The sequence below is a fragment of the Notothenia coriiceps genome, unplaced genomic scaffold, assembly GCF_000735185.1.
Source record: "Notothenia coriiceps isolate Sejong01 unplaced genomic scaffold, NC01 NC01_scaffold00014467, whole genome shotgun sequence".
Classification (NCBI taxonomy): Eukaryota; Metazoa; Chordata; class Actinopteri; order Perciformes; family Nototheniidae; genus Notothenia; species Notothenia coriiceps.
The window spans coordinates 13,288-35,677 of record NW_011347168.1 but is presented as its reverse complement, the minus strand read 5'-3'; the positions used below and the strand labels follow the sequence as shown (position 1 = coordinate 35,677).

At 41.1% G+C, this 22,390-nt stretch overlaps 1 protein-coding gene across 1 annotated transcript in view; it reads right to left on the bottom strand.

Moving 5' to 3' along the window:
* Positions 1–22,390, bottom strand: part of LOC104948511 (protein Jade-2-like) — a gene marked incomplete at its 3' end in the record, with an annotated part of 98,377 nt that overhangs the window by 72,657 nt on the left and 3,330 nt on the right. The window contains exon 2 of the mRNA XM_010774715.1: positions 2,894–2,957. Coding sequence (XP_010773017.1) covers positions 2,894–2,957 — 64 coding nt within the window. The remainder of the gene's footprint in view (positions 1–2,893; positions 2,958–22,390) is intronic.

The following is a 22,390-nucleotide window of genomic DNA, read 5'->3' as shown; positions in this document are numbered from 1 at the left end:
CAACCTCCCAGCTTGCTTGCGCGCGCGCGCGTGCGTGCGTGTGTGTGTGATCTACATGCCCCACGAGACAGCTGCACCTCATCATCACTGTGTGGCCAGATAACGGAGCTGGCCGCAGCGCAGTGGGAGGTTACCATCATGGCCGTGTGTTAATTAAAAGCCCTGCTTGGTGCATGGCAGGCAAAATTATCATGGGCATCCTTCAATTAGAAACCTGATAACCTCCAGTCAGCAGATGCAGCTGGAGCCCACGCTGCACTGGCCAGGGGAAGCTAACGGCTAACAGCTAATTATAAAGCGAAGAGTGCGGCCGTCAGCACAGGGTGGCTCAGTCAGGTCTGAAAAGGCTGCCTGTTAAACCTGCTGTAAAATCATTTGTGCATGCAGACCTGTGACCACATAACACTTAAACCTGCACGAGGTCACTTCCATGTGGTCGCCCCGGCTACAGTTAAACTGTTTGTTTTTTTATAAGTTTAAACCATTCAATTACACAGTATTCCTCTATTTACAGATGTAAATCTTGATGAGTATATGTCTTATAAGGAAAAGGTTATTTTAACCCTCCTATTGTCTTCGTTTCCCCCCCTTACTTTGGTGTTCGCGGTCAAATTTGACCGGTCCTGTTGGAACTGCTATTACATTAACACAAAAACCCTTAATCATCACCAAATTTCATTTAACACCCTTTCAAACTGCACATGTTGTATCAGACTACTGGTATACATGAACAACTGCAGTAAATATACAAAGAATAGACACTGAACATGTATTGCGTGTGCCAGGGAGGTGCGCGCGCGCGTGCGTGTGCGCGTGCGTGCGTGTGTGCGTGCGTGTGTGTGTGTGTGTGTGTTATCTGATCCGGATGGTTACTAATTCCTTTTCTTTATGGCGGTCATTTTTGAACGGGAACACCATGGATGTTACAAAGTTGACTAAATCATCCAAAATTCAATGAAAGTGGTGATCAGCAATTTTATATGTTCAAATGTCTACTGTGAAGGATATCATAAAGCCTTAATGCATTCGAATGTTAAAAAAAAAAGTAGTAAATCGGTCAGATTTGACCCGAAGACAACAGGAGGGTTAAGAATGTTTTTAACTTCCATAAGCAATTACCTGGACTGTTTCTGACAGATAAATTGTTTAATCTGTTGAAAATGTTATATTCTGAAATACAGAAAAATGTGCCAAAAGAAAACTGAGAACACCTTGTCTATACAGTATGTCAATTAATACGTCTAGCTGAGGGAGACTCTAGAAGAGTGCATCAATAGAACAAACACTCATAGTTAATCCAAAAATCTAATTAAAAAGGTTTTAAAAGTCAGATTAAGCCACTTTATTTTGGTTTGTTATGTTACCCTGGATAAACTAAGTTAGCCTAGGAGAAGAAGTAAAATAATCAGTTTAGAAAAAGCTTTTAGGACAACAAAAAAGTGAAAATAAGATCCTCTCTTGATTCAACAGATTGTTTGGCTGATATGACAGTGTCAGATGTTAGCCAAACGACTATTTTTACCTGTTATTTTAAAATGCACACTTCAAAATGCCAAGAATTACTCATCTTGATCTGCTAATAGCCAAAAAGAATGACATTCAATATTAATTTTCGCTGGCCGTCTTTAATGCCAAAATGTTCCTGTTGTTCTGACAGCTGTGAGAGCCAAGTGTGCTTGAGTAGAACTGTCCCGCTGTTCAAAGACTGTTTACAATCAAAATGATTTTCCAGCAGAAGCTGCCAGAGTTGTAATATGTTGGACTGGCCAGATGTTCCCGTCACCGTGCAGCATTGTATCTCTCTCTCATGGCCGACTGTCTGTCTCGTACAATGTATATAAAGACGTTTAAACATCAATGCCTTTCTATACACAAAGTCTGTCTCAGGGGTTGTGTTGAGTCTGTGTCAAATCCTAAATCTAATGTATATTTTTCAGTGTAGAAAAGGCCACATTTTCCCAGATGTGAGATGCAGGTTTTATTCGATTTCTTAATGTAAAAGCTGCATCATTTACTAAAGCTGCAGCCATCAAGCAGTCAGCTTTTAGAGGCAATGAGGCGCAAATCAGCTTTAGGATTTGACTGAGGTTATCAAACTCGAAAAATAAAAGGGCATGATATGAAACATTTCATTCACTGTGTGCAACACCACCGGAGGACCAGTTGAAGAGAAAAAGCAGCTGATGTTTTTACTGAGGAAATCCAGTTTAACAAACACAAATCATAATTTCTTTCCTCTTTATCATTTGCCTTTACAAATAAAGAGATATAATTCAGGATTATTGCTTAGTTCTACTGTCTAAGAATCTACTCTTACTCATATGTAGGCGTATGTTTCTGTTTCTTTATATTAAATAACTGATTCAGTGGCGTTCTTAAGTGCCTATCACTCTTTGTCTGATGTGATTTCTATAGAATAAAGGTTACTTCATTTTTCTTTTACCACTTATTTCTTTCTTGTGGCTCTCCTGCACAGTCTTTACACCTGCAAGGGCAAAGGCTTTTCAAAACCTAAGAGATTTATTTTCTCTTAAAAGCAGCCGTTGTTCTTGATCTTGCATAAAAGCTGCTTGGGCTACATATTCATATTTATATTGAAGACATGTTTTAAAAAGGAAAAAGTGTTAATGAGTAGAAAATGGACGGAAATAAAAAAATGTATATGGGGAGTGAATACTAGAAACACCCTGAGGGAGTTGACTTAAACAAAGCATCTGACTGCACAACAGCAGCACAGGCACTCACTTTTTGACACTTCCAGGTTACACACACAATAATCTGTCTTGAAAAAAGGTCTGAAACTAACATTAACACACACACACACACACACACACACACACACACACACACACACACACACCTCCTCTTCCCTGATTCTCTCTCTTCAACTTACTGTCGGTGGTGTCTGAGTCGTTGCTGCTCGTGGAGTATTTCCTCCTCTTCTTTTCGCTCTCCATCTGTCAGGGTGGCAGAGAGGGAGGGATGAGGGGGGGAGGCAAGACAGAGAGGGACAGAGAGAGAAAAATTACGAGTGAGAAGATGTTCACCATGAAAACACAAGTGTTAATGAAATAATGCGCTGATGGCACCAATCTGTCAGAGCCTCCAGCCGGCAGCCTGCCAGAGTAAACTGACTTGATCTGCATTTACACATGAGCGCCTCGGACCCTCGTCACAGTGATACAGTTGTTCTGTTTCTGCACATACAGTGGGAGTCCTTGTATATGTGGTCTGTAAATTCCTCCTGCAGTATTCACTAGAAGCTATTGGTCTGAGTATAACTGGTATAAAGTCCCCATTTGTGCATACTGTAGGTACTTCTTTCTTCATTATGTTACAAAGGAAAAAATACTTGACCAGCTCTAACAGGACACCCTTTGAAGTGTTGCAGCAGAAGACAAGAACCTTGTTTTCTGTGAATAAGGAAATTCAAAAGCCACCTTCATATTGTGATAAGAACATCTCTATTTAACAAACACATTGAATTCAGCCAGATGACTACAGAATTAACTTTTCAACTACAATTCATCCACAAACTACAATGACAGAATATTTCAAAATTTTATCTGCAATAACAATGTGCTTTCTTGTATCTCTGGAACGAGGTGTGCATTAGCAGAAGGCAGGGCAGGATACTAAATGCATTCAACAACAAGTTGGTTAGATCTCAAGGATACACACAATGTGTTTTGGTGAGTAACACTGAATGTAAACATAACCTTTTTAGAACAAAGCAGAAGTTGTTACAAAAACATCAACACTACATTCAACAGGCGTAAAGGTATAGGTACAGGTACAGGTACAGGTGTATAGGTCTCAGATATATATACAAAGACTGACAGGTTTTAATATCTGTGGAGGAGAACAAAAAGAGAGGATATTTTTTCATGAAACTTTCCGAATCCCTTAACACAGAGGGGACAGATATTTACAGTTTTTGTACATTTTTGCAAAGAGAATGCCATTAGAATTCAATTCACATGTTATGACTAGTGGTGTTTTCCACACTCGTAACATTGATTTGTTGATTGATTTAAAAAAGCACCACTTAAAATGATCTGTTTTGCAGAGATGTACTAAAAAAGTCTCTTGTTTTAAAAAATATTCAGACTTAGACAAAGGTTTTAAGTGGGAAAAAGGGAAAATATATCAATGAGGCAAAAAAAAAAACAGCCTCAAGAAATGTTTTTATAGGCTTGCCCTGGTTGCATGAGGGTCAATGGAAGAATATATAAAGTGGCACTTAGAGGGGAAAAGGAGGGCATGGGTCAATAGAGTCTGAAAGAGAGAGAAATGAAGCAAAAGAGAGCGGCAGACAGAGTCAAGCAGTCAAAAGGAGGTTTTAGCGAACCGTTACACCGAGGAAGGAAGGCCAAAAGAGGAGGAGGTGGGTTACAACCTCCAGTGTGGGGAACAGAGATTTATGTGGCTATAAAACTTGGCTATTCCCTCTTATACGGGGCTCTTCCTGTATCCCGGCCCCCCCGCCTGCCCTGCACACACTTAACTACTCTGACATTTATGCTGACAGAAAAACACAGCGCTTCTCTGCTGCCTCTGACTATTTCCATTCCCAAGTCCTTCCATCTTACTCGTTTCCACTTTCTCCTTTACGTCCCCCCATCCTATCTTCCCTTCCTTACAATAACAGGGACACAAGGAGTCTGCAGAGTAAGGTTAAGCACATTATTGACTTCCAAAGCCTCCCTCTCGCTTCTCTCTCTATCCATCTTTTCACCTTTTCCCCCCCCTCCCCCCCCATCTGTCTTGCTCACCCTCGTCTTCCTGCCTTTGAGGAGAGTTAAGTACATCATTGACTTCCTCCACTATACTACGTCTGTCTGACTTCAAGTCTGCACGCTTGGATTCATCTCAGGGTTTCCCCTCGCCTGTTAAACTCTGAGGCGACCCACTTAAACCACACTCAGGGTACCAGGGTTTTTTTTTTTTCTTCAGCCCAGTCAAGTTTTTCCCCTGACCACCCAAAGGAAAATGTGAACAGTAAGAAAAAATGTGCTATAAAAAAGGATCTATTTGTTACACCGGACTTCTAAATGGATTGCTTTAAAATGTTATTAGAAGCATTTACAAGAACAGGGTATTACGTGGCGGAAAGGACCACAGCCTTACAAAACAAGAAGTATTAAAGGGCATGAGAACTAGAAATGTTATCGGTTCTTGTTTCTGATTAACATAACACATAAAACATTAACATATTTGATATGTATGGCTACAGCTGTGGAGGGTTTTGTGTTGTGATTAGTCAAATTAAGCCAGGTTCGATCGATCAATGTGAATGCTTTGATTTGTTGCATTACTATTAAGAAACTCGTATAAGATTTAAAAATTGAGAAATCAGTTCAGGATTATAAGCAGCTTCTGTTATCTGCAGGCCTTTTTAATGCTTCCAAAATGTTATAAACTCAATTGTTTTAGTTTTTGAGTCAAGAAGTCAAGAAGTCAAGAAGGAGCTACAGTATGAGCAATTTTTGCTATGCAAGTCCTAACGTAGCTCCAAGGGTGAAACTTGTCTCTTTTCTTGCTCTCTCTATTACCCATAAATGCAGAAAGCTCAGTTGAATTCCCAGAGAAACTCCATCAAATAGGCTACACATACTAGAGCTCGAGAGTGGGAAATGTGTCGTAGTGCTGGCTCCCAGAAGATTTTAGAGATCAACAGTCAGTCAAGCGCAATAGGCCTTTCTAACATTTCACAGTAGGAAAACATTTCACAGTAAGAAGAATGCAGGTGTATAACATTAATGATGGTGGAATTCCATAAACCTCTACATAGTTATTTACTTTGCAAAACACCAACACACAAAACAGAGCTTTTAAAATATGCACTCAGATCTGATATCAAATACTATTGTATAAAAATCGCAATAACTTTGGTGGAAGTGCTTTTAAATGTGATAGAATTTTAAATAATTGAGTTTTTTTCAGGCTGGCATGTTTATTTAAAATGCCACTTTGGGACAAAACTATTACCTGAAGTGCATTATTCACCTTTCCCTGTTCATCAAGTTCCTAAGTAGGCTGCTGCTGCTTGAAAATGTGCATTATATTTATTATTAAGGCACTGAAGACACTGTTTTATGCCATATATTTCATAGCAGGTTTTGTATTTAACAGATGGTTGTCACTTTAGTTTGGAAGAAAAAATACATTAAGTCAACCACACCCACGTCTCCAAAGAGAGGGAACGTTTTCACACTGACATATCAATGGGTTTTCTGGCTAGCAGCTGACATTTGGTTTTCATTTGGTTTGCTGACAACGCTAACCAACCGTTGATTGGTAAAGTGCGAAAATCCAGAGAAACATTCCCTGTTGTGTGGAGACGGGCCTTTTGATTCTCCCTATGATCTTGTTTTTTTTGTTGTTCCTTTTGTTACAGCAGCTGTTGGAGAATAATTTCGATTTTTGTACCATGTCTGTAGCGGTTTTGGTTCCATTTTTTGAAAAGAGTTTTATTGAACACAAGCTCCAAGCATAGGCCGAACACTTGCTGGATTGTATGCATACTCCAAAGGGAAAATTGGACTTAAATCTGAAGATCTTCTCTCTGTGTTGTACTTTTTCTTGCCGTTTTGACCAGATTTGAGGACCACCAACTACTGTGACAAAATTGTTGGTGCTTAAGTTGTTAAGTCAACTAGCCACAGACTGTGTCATTGTAAAATGGTTACCAATAAATGTGTTTTCATGTCATTTATTGACTTTTTTATATTAATGCCCACTAACTGATAATTGCAACACGTCTGTTTCAGGCCTTTTCTGTCTGCTGGTATCTTTAGTGACCAGATTCAGTGTCTCTGTCACATAGCTGTCATGGCAGCTGAACCTTTGATTGTAAGCTGACAGGACAGTCTCTTTAACCTCTTGTCCTGGTGGCAGCCCGGCATTTCTGAATGTTCATGTAAAAATGGAGAACCACTGGCCCGTTAAAGTGAAAGAACTGATGGTAATTGGAAATGTCAGTGTATCTGCTTAAAATCCCCCACCCTTCATTTTTGGAGTAGGATCACCTAAGGGAAGAGTCGGACTCACAGCTCTGCAACTGCCAAGAAAAGTCTTTAAGTTCATGTTCTCCCTCACTCTTTCCGACCACCTGATATCCTACTTTTTCTTTCACTCTTCCTCTCATCCTCAGTTCCCAAGTCTCTCTCTCTCTCTCTCTCTCTCTCTCTTTCTGATGCAGTACAGAGTACCCTGTCTCAATCAGTCCAGTGAACCAGAGCAGAGCCCAGACTGTAGATTGAGATATTTCTTGTTCTCTAGAGAGATGGAGTGGATGAAGGAGAAAAAAGGGAAGCGGGAAAGACTCTCAAATGTACAACTTCATCTCAATCAGTGCAGTGAACCAAACGCCAGGTCTGCACTGGTTTACTTTCTGAACAGAAAAAAAGACAAAAAGAAGACTGAGCGAGAGAAACAGTGTGCGACAGTCGGTCTGCTTTCTTGCCAAACAGCTTTAACAGATGGTACAGGAATTCCGTGCTTCTATCTCCAGAGCCAGAATTCATATTCTTCAAGTCACATCTTTTTTTTTTTAAATCGATCTTTGTTTTTTATTTGACTTTTGACTTCGCTACTTGCCAAGTCTGTGGACCGAAATAGCAAATCTACTTCAAACTACTTCTTCAACATGTATTGTTTAAAAGGCTCAGTGTCAGGTAGGTCGATTCTACATCAATCCCTCTACAGTGAGTGATATCTACTGTCTACATTCAGAAAGATCTATCTCATAGGGAGAACAATTATATATAGTACAGGAGGTCCCAAATGAATGGATGTGTAGTTGTCTGTCCTCCAACATGGCTACCACCTTTAACCATTAGAACCAAGGTTCTACAGTTGCCCTTTTTTTAAAAACATGCAATACAACAAAACGTTTATTTTAAAAAGACAGAAATCCTGGGATGAGTCTTATGTTTGGTACATTAAGACTGGATGAGTTGGATGGATCTAACTTGTTTAAACCCAGGAATGCAACATATCCTGGAGGCCAGGGCGGTTTATACTGCAAGTTGATTAAATACAATAAAAGCATACACAAGGGGACAAACAGGAACATTTTAGCAACACACAAATTCAGGTTCTCAGGTTTTAACTCCAAATATTATATTTGTACAGATCTTATATAACATTTTACAATAGTATGTTATTCTGCTGAATTATACTGCAAACTGTTAGAAAATGAAATACCTATTCAACTTAATATGTTAAGCAAAAATGGCTTCAAAGAGAAATACTGATTAAGACTATCTCTATGTGAGTATATATGCTGTTTCTGCAATTATAGTAAACTTTGTTTTGGGGAAAGTTGGTTGGACCAAATGAGAAAAATGTATTGCTTCAAATAGAAAAATATAAGGAAGAATAATTGATAGTGCAATTGATAGCAGTGCAGCATTGTTAAACTGCCGTGTCATACTACTTGTAGTGTTGCATCATGATCCCAAACTGAAGCTGCACTTTGTCAGAGTTGAAGCAGGAGAATAGCTGGAGGCAAACAGCTGTCAGAATCAATGAAACCATGCTATAAGAGGGAGAAAGCACTATCAAACAAAAATAAATACAACAAATGTGGTTTTGGTTTGTCTGAACATTTTTGACGAATAAATAAAACAAAAAGATCCCCTGGTTAAATTAAGGATGTAATGTAGTTTGGAAAAAGACAACAAGAAAAAAAATGTCAGAGATCAATAGCGGACTGAGAAAAAAAGGATCATTCAAGACAAAAATAAGAGTGATGACCCAAAAGATGAAGGGAGACAGAAAGATTGGATAAAATCCAGACAGTAAGAAATATGCTAAGACGGATAAACGGAGAAAGATGGCAAACAGCTCACAGAGGCCAACAGAAAAGCTCTGCTCATGTCTACAAAAAACGAAATAACATTTTAACGCACAAATGTACAGTTTAAAACCACAACAAGCAGAGAAATGCACTAAGTACTAAAAACAAGACACGCCTTAAACCTTAAGCTCCTTACATCCTGCTTGAATCGCCTCGCTATATTAAACCAGACTTACTCTGCTAATGAGCTCATTAATTTAAATAATAAGCTATTCATGTGAATATATGAACTATTAAGCAATATGGGGGGAAAAAAGGTTTCCTTGTTACTATGCTAATTAAATAGGTTGGACTTTTACTGCAAGCAGGATATAAAATGAGATCCATACATGTAATGTATTGAGAGGCTGGTAAAAACTGAACATTCACTAGCCATAAGGCCAATTGACAAGAAAAAGTAAATGTTTCACCCTGAACCCAAGTTTGTCTAAGGTCATGTGTTGAATTGTTGTCAAGGGTGTGTAAAAGCCTCTACACACCAAACTGACACCAAAGAACACGTCCCGACGGAACGTCTCCTGCGTCTTGGCCATGTGTCGCACTGGAATACACCGCAAAGACTTCAGCCGACGGCCAAGCAACAAACAACAAATAGCGTGTGCGTTCCATTTTCACTCTACAGTGAGAAGCTCATGGGGCTTTCCCGAACCTGTGTCGAGAGCTGGAGTTAAATGAAATCTCAGATTTGCCTTCTTAATAGTTTGTTTGGGTCCCTCACTTCCGTTTCGCTTCTCATGCACTGATTCGCTAAGCTGAACAGCCAATCAGAGTGATTTATTTGGCAGACGGCCCCCCCGATTCAACATGTCGAATTGGCGGCAGAATGTGTCGGCACGGCCGAAAACACACGACGGTGCAGTACACACCAATCTGAGTAGGGCGACACAATGCTCTTCGACGGCCCGACATCTATCGATTCGCCGCCGATAATCGCGCTGGGTGTGGTTTTACCTCAAGAACACCAACGCAACTCCCGGTTCAAGCTCCGTGCTAGAGCTTTTCAGGTTCAGAACACACACTTCGGTTTAGCTCCGGCTCTTTTCACACAGCCCAGAGTACGACTGGTGCTGCGTCATTGCGTCATCGTTTGAGTCATGACGTAACCGTTTGCGTGCCTGCTTCATAAAGCCAAACTGCGCGGAAACCCCTCACAGCTGACATCGACAACAACAACAATGGCCGATTGTGCTCCAGCTTCCTCTGTACCTCTTCGGAAGACCAGATTCCCAGTTGGTAGCTGGTCTCTTCAGTGGACCACTGCTGCTTGTTAAGTTTCACCATCGTTGTGTACAAACTGGATAAAACGCGGGCTTTTTGTTGTTGTTCAGGAGTTGATCCCGCCCCTGCCCCCGCCTCGACGTAAGCGTGACGTATGTGGTGCTTTTGCTCTAGCCGGACAATTTTTTGGTGCTTGATACGAACCGGATTCCGGAGCTAAGAGGCTGCTCCGCTGCGGTGTGAACAGGAAAACCCGGTGCTTTTCAAGCTCGAGCTCCGAACCGGCCCTGAAACACCGTTGGTGTGAATGAGGTATAAGAGGCTTAAGAGGCTTAACACATGCTAACAGGCACCATTTGGACAAATTGTCCAGCTTAACTTGACTGTGGTGGCTGAGTAGACGGATGGCATAACATTTTTATAAACATACATCGGCAATCACAAATAAAACACACACACACACACTGTAACAGTTGGCATGCTGTCTGCTGCCCTGTGGCCAAGCTACACTACATTAAAGAGCTATGTGACTGGGTTGTGGCCTCTTTTTCTTGCATTGCTCACATTAGCCAGGGGGCAACGAATGGCAGCCAAACAATACACAGTGTGCACAGTACACACGCACACAGACTAACATGTACAAACAACACAAAGGAAATGGTCAAAAGTGTGGCTATAACTGAACAAGCAGGATTTGGCTTGATCCAAAGGTTATCATCACTCTGCTGAAGCTGAAGGACGTCATCAGGAAATTGTTTATTAAATGTAATCTTATAGTCTAGTTTAGACATTTCACAAAACTCATTGTAACAACGAAAATATTAACAGGGTAAACAGAGTAAATGGAGATGTCAATCAAGCCCAGTCTGTGCAAATCAGACCTTAGGTGAGGTACTTTGAATCAATTATGGTTAAAAAACTGATAGTATTTCCTCCAACATAAAAAAAGACAATCAAATTCCACTTCATCAATCATTGCATATAGGCAGCAATCCTGTACATTCAACTGTATATGCCACAACACTGAAGAAAAGTAACAAATACATCTAAAACCTGAAATTGAAACTCTGCTCACACTAAACATTTTAGCTTTTAGACAGCCACCTCTAGCTCTCATTTGAATTCCATCAGCTGGTGTAAGCCACACTTCCTGTGCATATTTTAGTGTCAGACCAAAACATTTACTATAAGACAAACAGGGAGAAGGTTGACTAATGCATGCTGGGAAAGCCAGGGCGCCTGGGGAGCTAATTAATTGGCTGACTATGACACTGCCGAGAGCACAGAGTCTGACTGAGCGTTTAAAGGGGACAGTTCTTCTAAAATGTGCAAAAGAACAGTCCTAAATAAAAACAACCGTATTACCAAAGTGCAGGTGGGAAAGAAATCAGCAGTCAGCTATTTCACGAGATCACAGGTTTAAAGTAGGGTAAGCTTCATCCAATATTTGGATTTTGGGGGAAAAAGTCGGGTTGAAAGCAGCTATTTCTGCTTGAAGACTAATGGTGTATACTTGATAAACTGATTCAAGGTGTGCTCCCACTCACAGCATGCTTATAGCAGCTTATTCACACTCCTGAGCATTTCTTCCTTTTGGTCTTGCTCATTTGGGCAGGTGAGAGTGAAGCCAGTCAAACTGAGAGAACCGGCACCTGGAAACCTCTCAGAGTATTACAAGTCAACAGTGATGTGATGAAATGGCATATAGTCTAATCTAAACATCTGATCTCACTCTAAGAAAGGTATTTCTTTATGGGGCAAGCTAAGCCTCATTCGACTTGTTTGTATGCCTCTTGAATCGCTTGTATTAGCCACTGACAATCTAAATAAACCGAAAATGCAATCAACGGATTAAAAACAATGTTAATTTAAGCTGCTAAGAAGGGTAAACAACACAGTGGTTAGCAATATTGACACGACATAAGAAAAACGAGGTGTCTCCCTTAATTCCTTGTGTATGTTTGCACTCACACTAAAAAGTTAGGATTTTGGAATAGTTTGATAGTTATAAAGATAATCTTCAATGTTACGACCATATGTATGTTTTCTGCAAAACATTACTACATTTGCAAGGTGCATTTTTACTGCAGCTTTATTAGTGCAGCCATTGAAATGTCATGTATAGAGGGTGCAGATGGAAATTTGAAATAAAGTGTCAAAAAAGGAATAGCTGTTTGGTTTTGGAAGATCTTGGCATAAGCATACAGTCTAAAAAAGGCAAGAATAAATGAACAAATATTGCACTAGTACAAAACCGAAAATAAATGTCATCTACAAGGATACTAAAACTGAATATTATAAACATTCTCACAGTATCTGGAGCCAGCTTATGCTTGCTTTTTAAATAAATGAAAATCTATTATCAAAATGGTTGGCAATTGATTGCCAACTGGCTGTACATTCAACGGTTTCATCAGTCAGTACTAAAGCAGTGAAAAAGACATCCATTTGTACAAACATATCAAATATTATTGAAGTGAATAATCTGGTCTGAGTAAAAAAGACGGGACGTTTGTTGGACTTTTTGTCCGTCCGTCTTCCAGCTTCCAAATCCGTCTGACTGGCTGCATCCCATTAGTCATTGTGTCCGTCTGTCTGCCTGCAAGCTTGCCATCTGTCTTTCTGTCTGTCTGACTGCTTGACTCTTTGCCTTTCTGCCCATCTACCCATTTGCCTGCCATCTGTTTGTCTGTCTGCAAGTATGTTACCCCTCTGCTTAGCTGCCTGTCTGTCTGTCTGCCTGTCTCTATGCCTGTCTGTCCTCTCCCTCAGTCAGCCCTTTGGATGACAGTGCATTTACTTCAGCAGAAACACTGCTGTGGATTGGTGTCTTTTTGCAGCACTTTGCAGCACTTTAGGACACTACAACAGTGATGGTGATCTATTAAGAGAGTATCTGCAGAGACCCGGTGGCGCGCACACACACACACACACACACACACACACACACACACACACACACACACACACACACACACACACACACACACACACACACACACACACACACACACACAACAACACACACACACACACACACACACACACACACACACACACACACACACACACACACACACACACACACACACACACACACACACACACACACACACACACACACACACACACACACACACACACACACACACACCTTGAGATAAGTAGTACTCTGCCCGTCAGGACATTAAGCACTACTGGAACATCTGGAAACACACATTTTTGTGTAAGTATTTTTTAAGCACAACAATCATTAAAAAAGTATATATGATGAAGGTAGTAGTATCTGTAGTTACAGTGCATGCCGTTACACAACCATTTGAAATGACACAAGCCTCAACAACAAAAGTCTGTGGAAGATAAACTGTTTGCTTAACAATACAAACACACACACATAACTGGCCTGGGCTCAGAGCTCCTTGAGGAGCCAGAGGTCAGTCAGTTTGATAAAGTATCCTTGCATATAAATTGCTTCATAAAAAGCCATGTCTCTGAGGCAGTGGTGTGTGTGTGTGTGTGTGTGTGTGTGTGTGTATAAATATATTGGTGCGTTCATTGTGTGTGTTTATTTGTGCGCCCATGTGAGTGTGTGTCATTCTATTCTCTATGATCCCGATGCACGTGTGTTGATTGCACAGAATAAGACCTGCCTTTCCGGGGAACAAAAGCCTAAAAAAAGTATTTGGCAACAACCACAGCAGAAACACACAGAGTTGCTCTCCCTTCACTACTTTCTTGCTTTTTCCCCAATCTCTCACTTTTCCACATTTAACCTTAAACTGACTGCCTTATCATCTCTTTCCGTCACTTCATCCCTCCTTAGCTGCTACTCTCTAAATCCTTAGTTAGCTGTCCATCTGGCATTATTTTTTTTATTTCTCTCTCTCTCTCTCTCTCTCTCTCTCTCTCTCTCTCTCTCTCTCTCTCCATCATGGGGGGAAAATGACAGGCATGGTGAGATGGGATAGACAGGAGTGTGCGTTTGTGTGTGTGTGTGTGTGTGTGCGTGCGTGCGTGCGTGCGTGTAGGCTATAGCACCACTTGTCCATGCAGTGCTAATACTGTGTGTACAAGAAAGACAGCTTAAAGGCATGCAGGGAAGACTGCAACACAGACGCACATATTCAAGTCTATTTTCATTTTACTTCCTTCATCCTCCTACCCGAGCCATCTTGCCCCACGCACAAAGCTATTTTTGGACAGAGCCGAAAAAAAGGTAGGCAGCAGAGAGACAGAGGTTCACACTAAAGAGCTTGACAGGCATAGAGAGAGACAGAGCACCAAAAAGAAAATATTCAAAAAGATGTATAAAGTGAAGTTGAGAGACCAGGGAGAGGAAAGGAAGAGAAACAGAGAAGGGAGAAATAGGCCAACTATTATGAATGAGTTGAAAGAATCCAAATGTCAGTGTGTGTGTGTGTGTGTGTGTGTGTGTGTGTGTGTGTGTGTGTGTGTGTGTGTGTGTGTGTGTGTGTGTGTGTACAAATGTGTGATGTCAGGTATCAAGTATTTACCTCAACATCAAACACAGGAGCATTCACACACACACACACTGTATAGGAAGAAGGGAAAAAAGGAAAGAAAAAAAAACACATTTGACACACACATCAAACATCCTCATCAGGAGTATGCTAACAGGTGTGCAAGAAAGAAGACAGCAACCTACTCACACTGCCAGACATGAAAGCTGGAGAGACACACACACACACACACACACACACACACACACACACACACACACACACACACACACACACACACACACACACACACACACACACACACACACACACACACACACACACACACACACACACACACACACACACACACACACACACACACACACACACACACACACACACACACACACACACACACACACACACACACACACACACACACACACACACCCCTCTTGCTCAGTATAAAATAGGCAGAAATAATCCTTCAACAACCTGTCATTTCAAGGGGAAGAGGAAACTGGAAAGTGCTCTCTGTTGCATGACAAGTGTATGGTTAAGACTCTAGATCTGTATTTTACAATTCAGTTCTAGTGCAACATTAAGTTTATTATAAATATATAGTTGGAAATATGCTAGTATGATTAGTCAATTGACTAATTTATCAATTGATTTGGATTGCTGATTGATCACATAGGCAATTTATCAAGCAAAAAAGGCAAACATTTGAAGCGGACTGAAAATCATCTCTTTCGACTCCACTTCGAGCGATATAATTACTAACAAAGCACTTATATACTAATAAAGGGCTGGCTTATCTAAAGCCAGTTGAGTAGCACTTGAAATGTTTGGCTCTATGAAACCTGATGTACTTATATGATTCTGTTTTCTTCAAGGTTGTATCTTCCTGGTCGAATACACTTATTGTAAGTCGCTTTGGATAAAAGCGTCAGCTAAATGCAATGTAATGTAATGTAATGTATTTCATATTAGGATTTGCATCTTTTCTGTTTAACTTATTTCTAAGGGTGGCAATTTAAGTCTGTCATCAGGTTTGTGGTCCAGTTTAATATGATATAAAACAAATAATTCCATATTAGAGAGCCTGAGACAATAATATCGGTCATTTTTGCATCAAATAATTACTTGGTTTATTACTAATTAGCCTAGCCTAGTTGACCAAATGTTTTTCTGTCGGTTGACTTATTAATAAGTCCTTAAAGAACATCTTGCAGGTTGTTTTTTTTCTACATTTATGTTTAAACTTGCTTGAAAATTACAATTAAAAAAGTGAATGTAGGATTTGATATGTTTTACGAGACATAAGGGCAGGAATTCAGAGGGAAAGGAGCAATTTTGAGCTCTGCTCTTAAAAACTGCTTTTTTTTAAGGTCATACGTCAAACGCGTCATATTACATAACAAAGGGGACACATCTCCGCTCTCTGACCGCGGGTATAGTTAGTAGTTGCGTTGAGTTGAGCGGTTGTGTTTTAGTGAGCTGGTATTTTTCGGTAGTTTTACATTGTATTTCACCATTTGTAATCATGGTGCAGTATTGTGTTTGTGCAGGTTGCACAAATACCAGCCTGTCAAGACATCGAGTCCACAGTTTCCCTCACGGGAAAAGGACCGGAGCTAGCGTTCGTTCCTGGGTGCGTTGTGCATCCACCTCCCTGCAGCACATACTCTCCAAAGCTTTATCAGGAAACCGTATTACATCCCTCTTTCCCCCCCCTCCTTCGCTGCGCTCTCGCTCTCTCTCTCTCTCTCCCCCTCCCCCATCGCTGCTCTCTCTCTCTCTCTCTCCCCTCCGGTACACGGCAACGTAAGACGTAGTGTGGAGTTGCATTAGGTAACGCTGTGGTGGCTGTACTGCTCCAGCCGTCTCCTTTGTGTTTGTTTGTTTCCCCCTGTCTGTGTTGTTTGTGTGTGCGCGGTGGCTGTCACTCCTGGCTCCCGGCTCAACCTCCACTCACCTGCTGCAATCAGCTGTGCACCCTCCCCGACTACACACCTGCTTTCCATCAAGCCATTTACAACGGCATATCAACGGAGGCTCCACAACCTTTCTCCGCCAGGTCGTCAAGTATCAGCCGTATCTCGCGTCTCTCCTCCGGTACACAGCACCGTAGTGTGGAGTTGCATTAGGTAACGCGAGATACGGCTGATACTTGCGCATTAGTTTCTGTTATGGATCAGTATCAACAGTCCTGCCAGTAACGTTACTATATTATCAATGCTACTTTAGTTATAGCCTGATATATGATAGCTAACTTCACAATGTTGTGATGTGACGTTAGCTAACATTCTGTAGCTAACGCCGGTCACTCACCAAGATAGCTGCCCAGTTCTCCACTGGTTCTCCTCACACCACAGCTCAATTTCTCTCCGATGGCCGTTATTTCTTCTAATCCTTGGCTGCTCCTGGTCTCTTGGACGCCTAGCAGGCTCATAATTATAAGGTTGTGGTCCGTCATATGCATTCGAATATTCATGTTCAACTTCTTCTGTGTCGAAACTAGCATTGGGATCCATGTTTATTAATACGTTACACCGGCCGCTCTCCCCCTTGTGTCCCCCGTGTTACGTCACACGCGGGAGGTAACGTGCCGAGGCTTTTTTATGCGGAAGTGAACATTTCTTACAAAAACGACGCCAGATGTCACTGTAGTGTATATTTCTGTATATGTTTTAGAAAATCTAGTGTATTCATCATTTTCCTACACATTTATTCACAGGTGTCTTTAACCTGGAAGTTGCTCTTTAAATGGTTGCAGCTATGCTAAGCACACACCGATTCCTGTAATGAAGCTATCTATGTTTTGTAGCCACTGTGCAAATGTTGTTGCACAGTTAGTCAGACGAACAGGAAGTTTACAGATGTTACCTTGGACACTGCAAGATTGTGATGACATTATTTTTCCATAAATTGGAAACCAAACAATGTATCAATGGAAAAATAAATAATCAACATATAATCCAGAGTTGCAGCCCTTAAATGTGTGATACTATAATACTTTATGAAAGACTTGCAAAATGTTTCAGGATATTTGAGAAACTAGAATTCAATACCTTCAAAGCAAGCCTTGATGGAATATATTTCTGTGTGAAATACAATATGAGCTGCTGTGCACAGGAGCCCTCTGACACAGTAAGAGCTGCAACAAAAAGGTGCAAAACCACAAATAACCCTGAAGTGCACACAGAAAAACCACAGCTGCGCTTAACATCTCAGCCAGCAAGTTTAATGTTTTGCGCACGACCTTACTCCATTACCCTAATACACATCCCGTCAAGACTCAAAGCCATTTAAGAGCAGTGGTGAGTCACTCTCTGATAATGATATCACCATCACCATTCCCATCAGCCCCTCCCCCCCCCCACTGACTGCTCCACGGAGATCCAGCGGATTGGAGAAAGTTCGCTCTTTATGTCAAATACTGCAGACTGTTGTCTCCCTAAAGTGAATTAGATTTCCGTTATTGCTCTCAGGGGATAAAAGCTACCCTAAGTGAAGTGTAAAATAACAAAGAAATAATAGATAAATGCACAGTGCTTGCTGTAGCTGGGCTTAAATGAGAAACACTAACGAGGTTGTACATTAGAGGAAACTGAGAGGAGATTATTCTCACGGTTTTAGACTTAGATGGATTATTATAACTTCCACAAAGTGATCGAATATTTTATGTGTGCAGCCCTATATTGCCTGTATCCCTTTACTGCTCTTGCTATTAGTCGACAAGTCAAACAGGCAAGTCATGCATACCATGGCCTTAAGTGGTTTCTTGTTTTTGACACTAGGAGAAAGATAAGACAATCCTTTTACAATGGCTGGTTCTCAAAATGTGGAGTGCTTTTGAGTGCCAAGGGAAAATAGTAAGAATTGTTGCAATACAACAGTGTCAGCAACTTCTGGAGAAAATGGAAATAAGAAGGGAGGAAGGAACAAAGTAGGGGAAGTTAGTGAAGGATTGAAGGAAGAGGAAATGCATTAAGAAAGAAACTATGTGCCTTCACCCATACACACATGCATACACTATTGTATTGCAGTTGAACACAATATGGCCACACACACCGACCAGAGAGGCGTAGGGCCAAACAAATGTGGCACAGAAATCAAATAGATTTCCTTTATCACCTTGCTGGCTCCAGCCACCAGAACATTAACACAATATTTATTGATGCTGCCACTGCTCCTGCTGCTTCTGCTGCATCATGGGAGAGGGAATGAAAGATTTGAATAGAGAAGAGGGAGAGAAAGAAGAGATAAATAAATGGAAAAAAGAAGGACGAGGCTGAGGTCCAAATAATTTTCGAACTGAGCCTCCCGCTCCGTCTCCTGAAATCTGCTGACAAACAATGAAAGAGGTGAGTCGCAGCCAGCGAAGCTAGGGCGCTGCCAAAAACTCAAGGGAGAGAGTGCAAAAGGGGAAGGACAGGTGGGAGCGAGGGAGAGGGGGGGGCGGGAGAGAGAAACACAGAGAGAGATGGAGGATTGATCCATCGCTCCCGTCTCCACTGCCATCAGGAGTTCATTAGCTCCTGGAAGAGAGTGAAGGAGGGATGAAAAGGACAAAGAGACGAAGGGTGAGCATCCCTGCCTACCAGCTTCCTGTTTTTCTCCCTGTACTCCCACCTCCTTCCCCCCCCCTGTCATCTGTCATCTTTCCCTCTCTCCTCTACCTTCTGCACTTGCTGGCTTTACCTTCCCTTTCTTTCCTCTTTTACTTATTATCTGCAAAGTCTGTCTATGTTCTCAAAACTCAGCTGAACAGTCCATTTTCGATACAATAAAAGTAAAATATACCCTCGACTCTTTCTTTTAGTGATTTGAATGTTTTAAATACATATTTGGCACAAATTAAATCTCCAAGAATGGCACAGTGAGTCAGAAGCTTATTTCCATCATGGATCACCGGGTGTTCAAACAGCAAAAGAAGTTCTGACATACTGTTTCTGTCTGTTGTTTACTCGCCCTCTAACAAACAAACACACACACACACACCTCCTAAAAACTCTTCCCATCAGGAGCTCAGGCAGCGTCTGTCAGCCCGTCCATCACTGTGCTTACAGCGCTCAGACTTTTCTTAAGAAGAGTAAAGAGTAGGAGGTTTAGCAGGCGGACTGAGAGAGAAAGTTATATTGAAGATGATCTGAGATGTAATGGATAAAAACAATACATTTTTCTGGATGTAAAATGTACTGTAGGATCTATTTTAAGCCGGATACCTAGCAGACTAAAGGCTGAAGTATTTGAAGATATCCAATGAAAAATGCTAGTTCCAGTTGTGTCTTCTTAAATATCATGCTGTTCCTCATTTATAAATGTGAAAAAACATTAAAATAGTCAGACCCAGTTTCCCAGAACTCAATACTTTAAATTGCTTGTTTTGTCACACCAAAAGTAAAGCCAACTATATTACAATTACATACACAGGAACACTCCATTACATAATAACATCTGAAAATCTAAAATACAGAATGTATACAGGATTTGTGAAACACACAAAAAAACGCATGGAATAGGCATAAAGGAAATAAAGCATAACATTTGTGAGATATGCTCTAATGACATCACTGTCAACTTTGTGGTAACAAAATACTAGACTACAAAACCATCACAAAAATGGATCATTAGTTTTATCTGAAAAACCATCTGCTTCGGCAGAACGCCCCACTGCTCTTATTCCATCAGTGAGGGAAAGATTTTGCAGGAAAAAAGATTTATGAATCATATTACAATTACTCCTGCAAAATATTACGGTTGAAGATGTGTACCATTTCCTTCCTGCAGGTGTGCAGAGATTGAAATAATCTTTTACTAACCAGGCTGAGTCACAGTGGATTTCTTTTTTTATGAAAACACCCTCTCTTCCCTTGATGTCTGACGTCATCTCCTGCCACTGAACAGCAGACAGACACACACACACACACTAATGAGGTTCTACACCACAGCAGGGTCATCTACTGAGAGCAAACACTGACAAAACACACACATGTTAATGACTAAAAACATGCCTGTAGGGTTTAATACAGCAAAGGGTTGGTTTCATGTTACACAACTTGAAGAGCGTGACAAAACCTCCTATAGGTAACCAGAACAATCCCGGAAACTCAAACAAAACATAACCTTAGTGACACACATTAGACCAGGTTAGTTATTATTAACAGCCAATATTTGACTACTACAGTTAAACCATTATTGTGTGATCAAGCAACTCATAACTCACATTAATATGAATTGTATTGTTTGTATTTGTTTGAGTGTTTGTGTCCTCTAAGTTTCACTTACAAAGAAGCAAGTTTAATGCAAAAAAATTCAAAGTGTTAAAATGTCTTCATATTCATTATTCTGTCTATTTGCATTCTTCAAAATAATATGTCTTAATTTTTTTTTTACATAAGACCAAAAATGTATTGAATCAGAAGTTATATCATATTCATAAGTTCTTATATGGGAAACAAATATTGGCATACACACACACACAAATCCCCCTCATCTTAGTAATACCTTTGTGGTCAACATGCTGGTTAGTCAGTTAGGAAGCAGAGCGCAGCAGAGAGCTGGTAACATGACAGCTAGCTAAACCGCCTGCAGGCAGACACACACACACACACACACACACATAAATCCTTCAGCTCAGTAGATCCCCATCCTTCTTATCTGACACATATTTCTGCATTACACACATATCTGCCTGAAGCCTTCTTTAGCAAGATATAGGGTATGGTTTACATGACGTAAGCGCTCCATTCATGAACGACACACCCCCATCCTCCTAGTCTTCACTACGTTACAACTAATGCGATACAACGCACCACGTGGGGGTCCTTACCCCCTTTCCCAGCCAATCAGAGCTCACCGCTTAACGCAGCAGACACAAATACACACACGCTACATCCCCCGCCCATACACACACACACACACACACACACACACACACACACGTGTGCATATGTACACATGTGAGGCTTAAAAAGGTCTGCATGCTCAAGTTTCACATGACATAGTGAACGGGGAGAGTTGATGCATATGGTCGCATTCGCACACACATTCCTCCAGGCTCAGCTTCAAAGTCATATGATGAGAGGAATCCGAGTTAAAAGGTTGATAAAGAGATGATGAGGGGAAAGATGGAGTGATTGATGGATGGATGGATGAAAGGATGGAGAGTAAAAGAGCAGTTGATGGATGGAAGATGAGGTATGAAAGAAGGATCAAAAGGCAAGGGATGGATGAGGAATTGGGGATTGAAACATGGAGGATAGGACGGCAGGAGGACAGTGGTCAAAGAAACGGAAGCTAAATGAAAACAGCTCTTATCCCCCTTCACTTGCCTTGTAAACAACCTCTGTGTCTCTAGGCGAGAGAGCCGAGCCTCAGGGGAGGGAGGGGGAGAAAGAGAGGGAGAGAGAATGAGTGAAAACAAGATAGCACTGCATGAGGAAAGATATGAAAGACAGAGAGGGGGGTAGAGGGATAGAAGGAAAGTTGTTATGCCCCCACACACCATGACTCATCTCCGGTTTCATACCCAGCAGGAGAAGGGTTGTGTGTTTGTGTACGTGTGTGTATGTGTGTGTGAGTGTGATGAGAGTGTTTGGAGAGCATGGTACGTGCATCTGTACTTAAATATATGTTTAGAGTGAGCGAGAGGCACACAGAGCTACTGGTCTGTGTGCTCAAAATTCAAGCTTGTGTGTACTGGTCATGGTGAGGTGTCTCTGCATTTTTGTGTGTGTGTGTGTGTGTGTGTGTGTGTATGTGTGTGTGTGTGTGTGTGTGTGTGTGTGTGTGTGTGTGTGTGTGTGTCTGTGTTTGAGAGAGAGAGAGTGTGTGT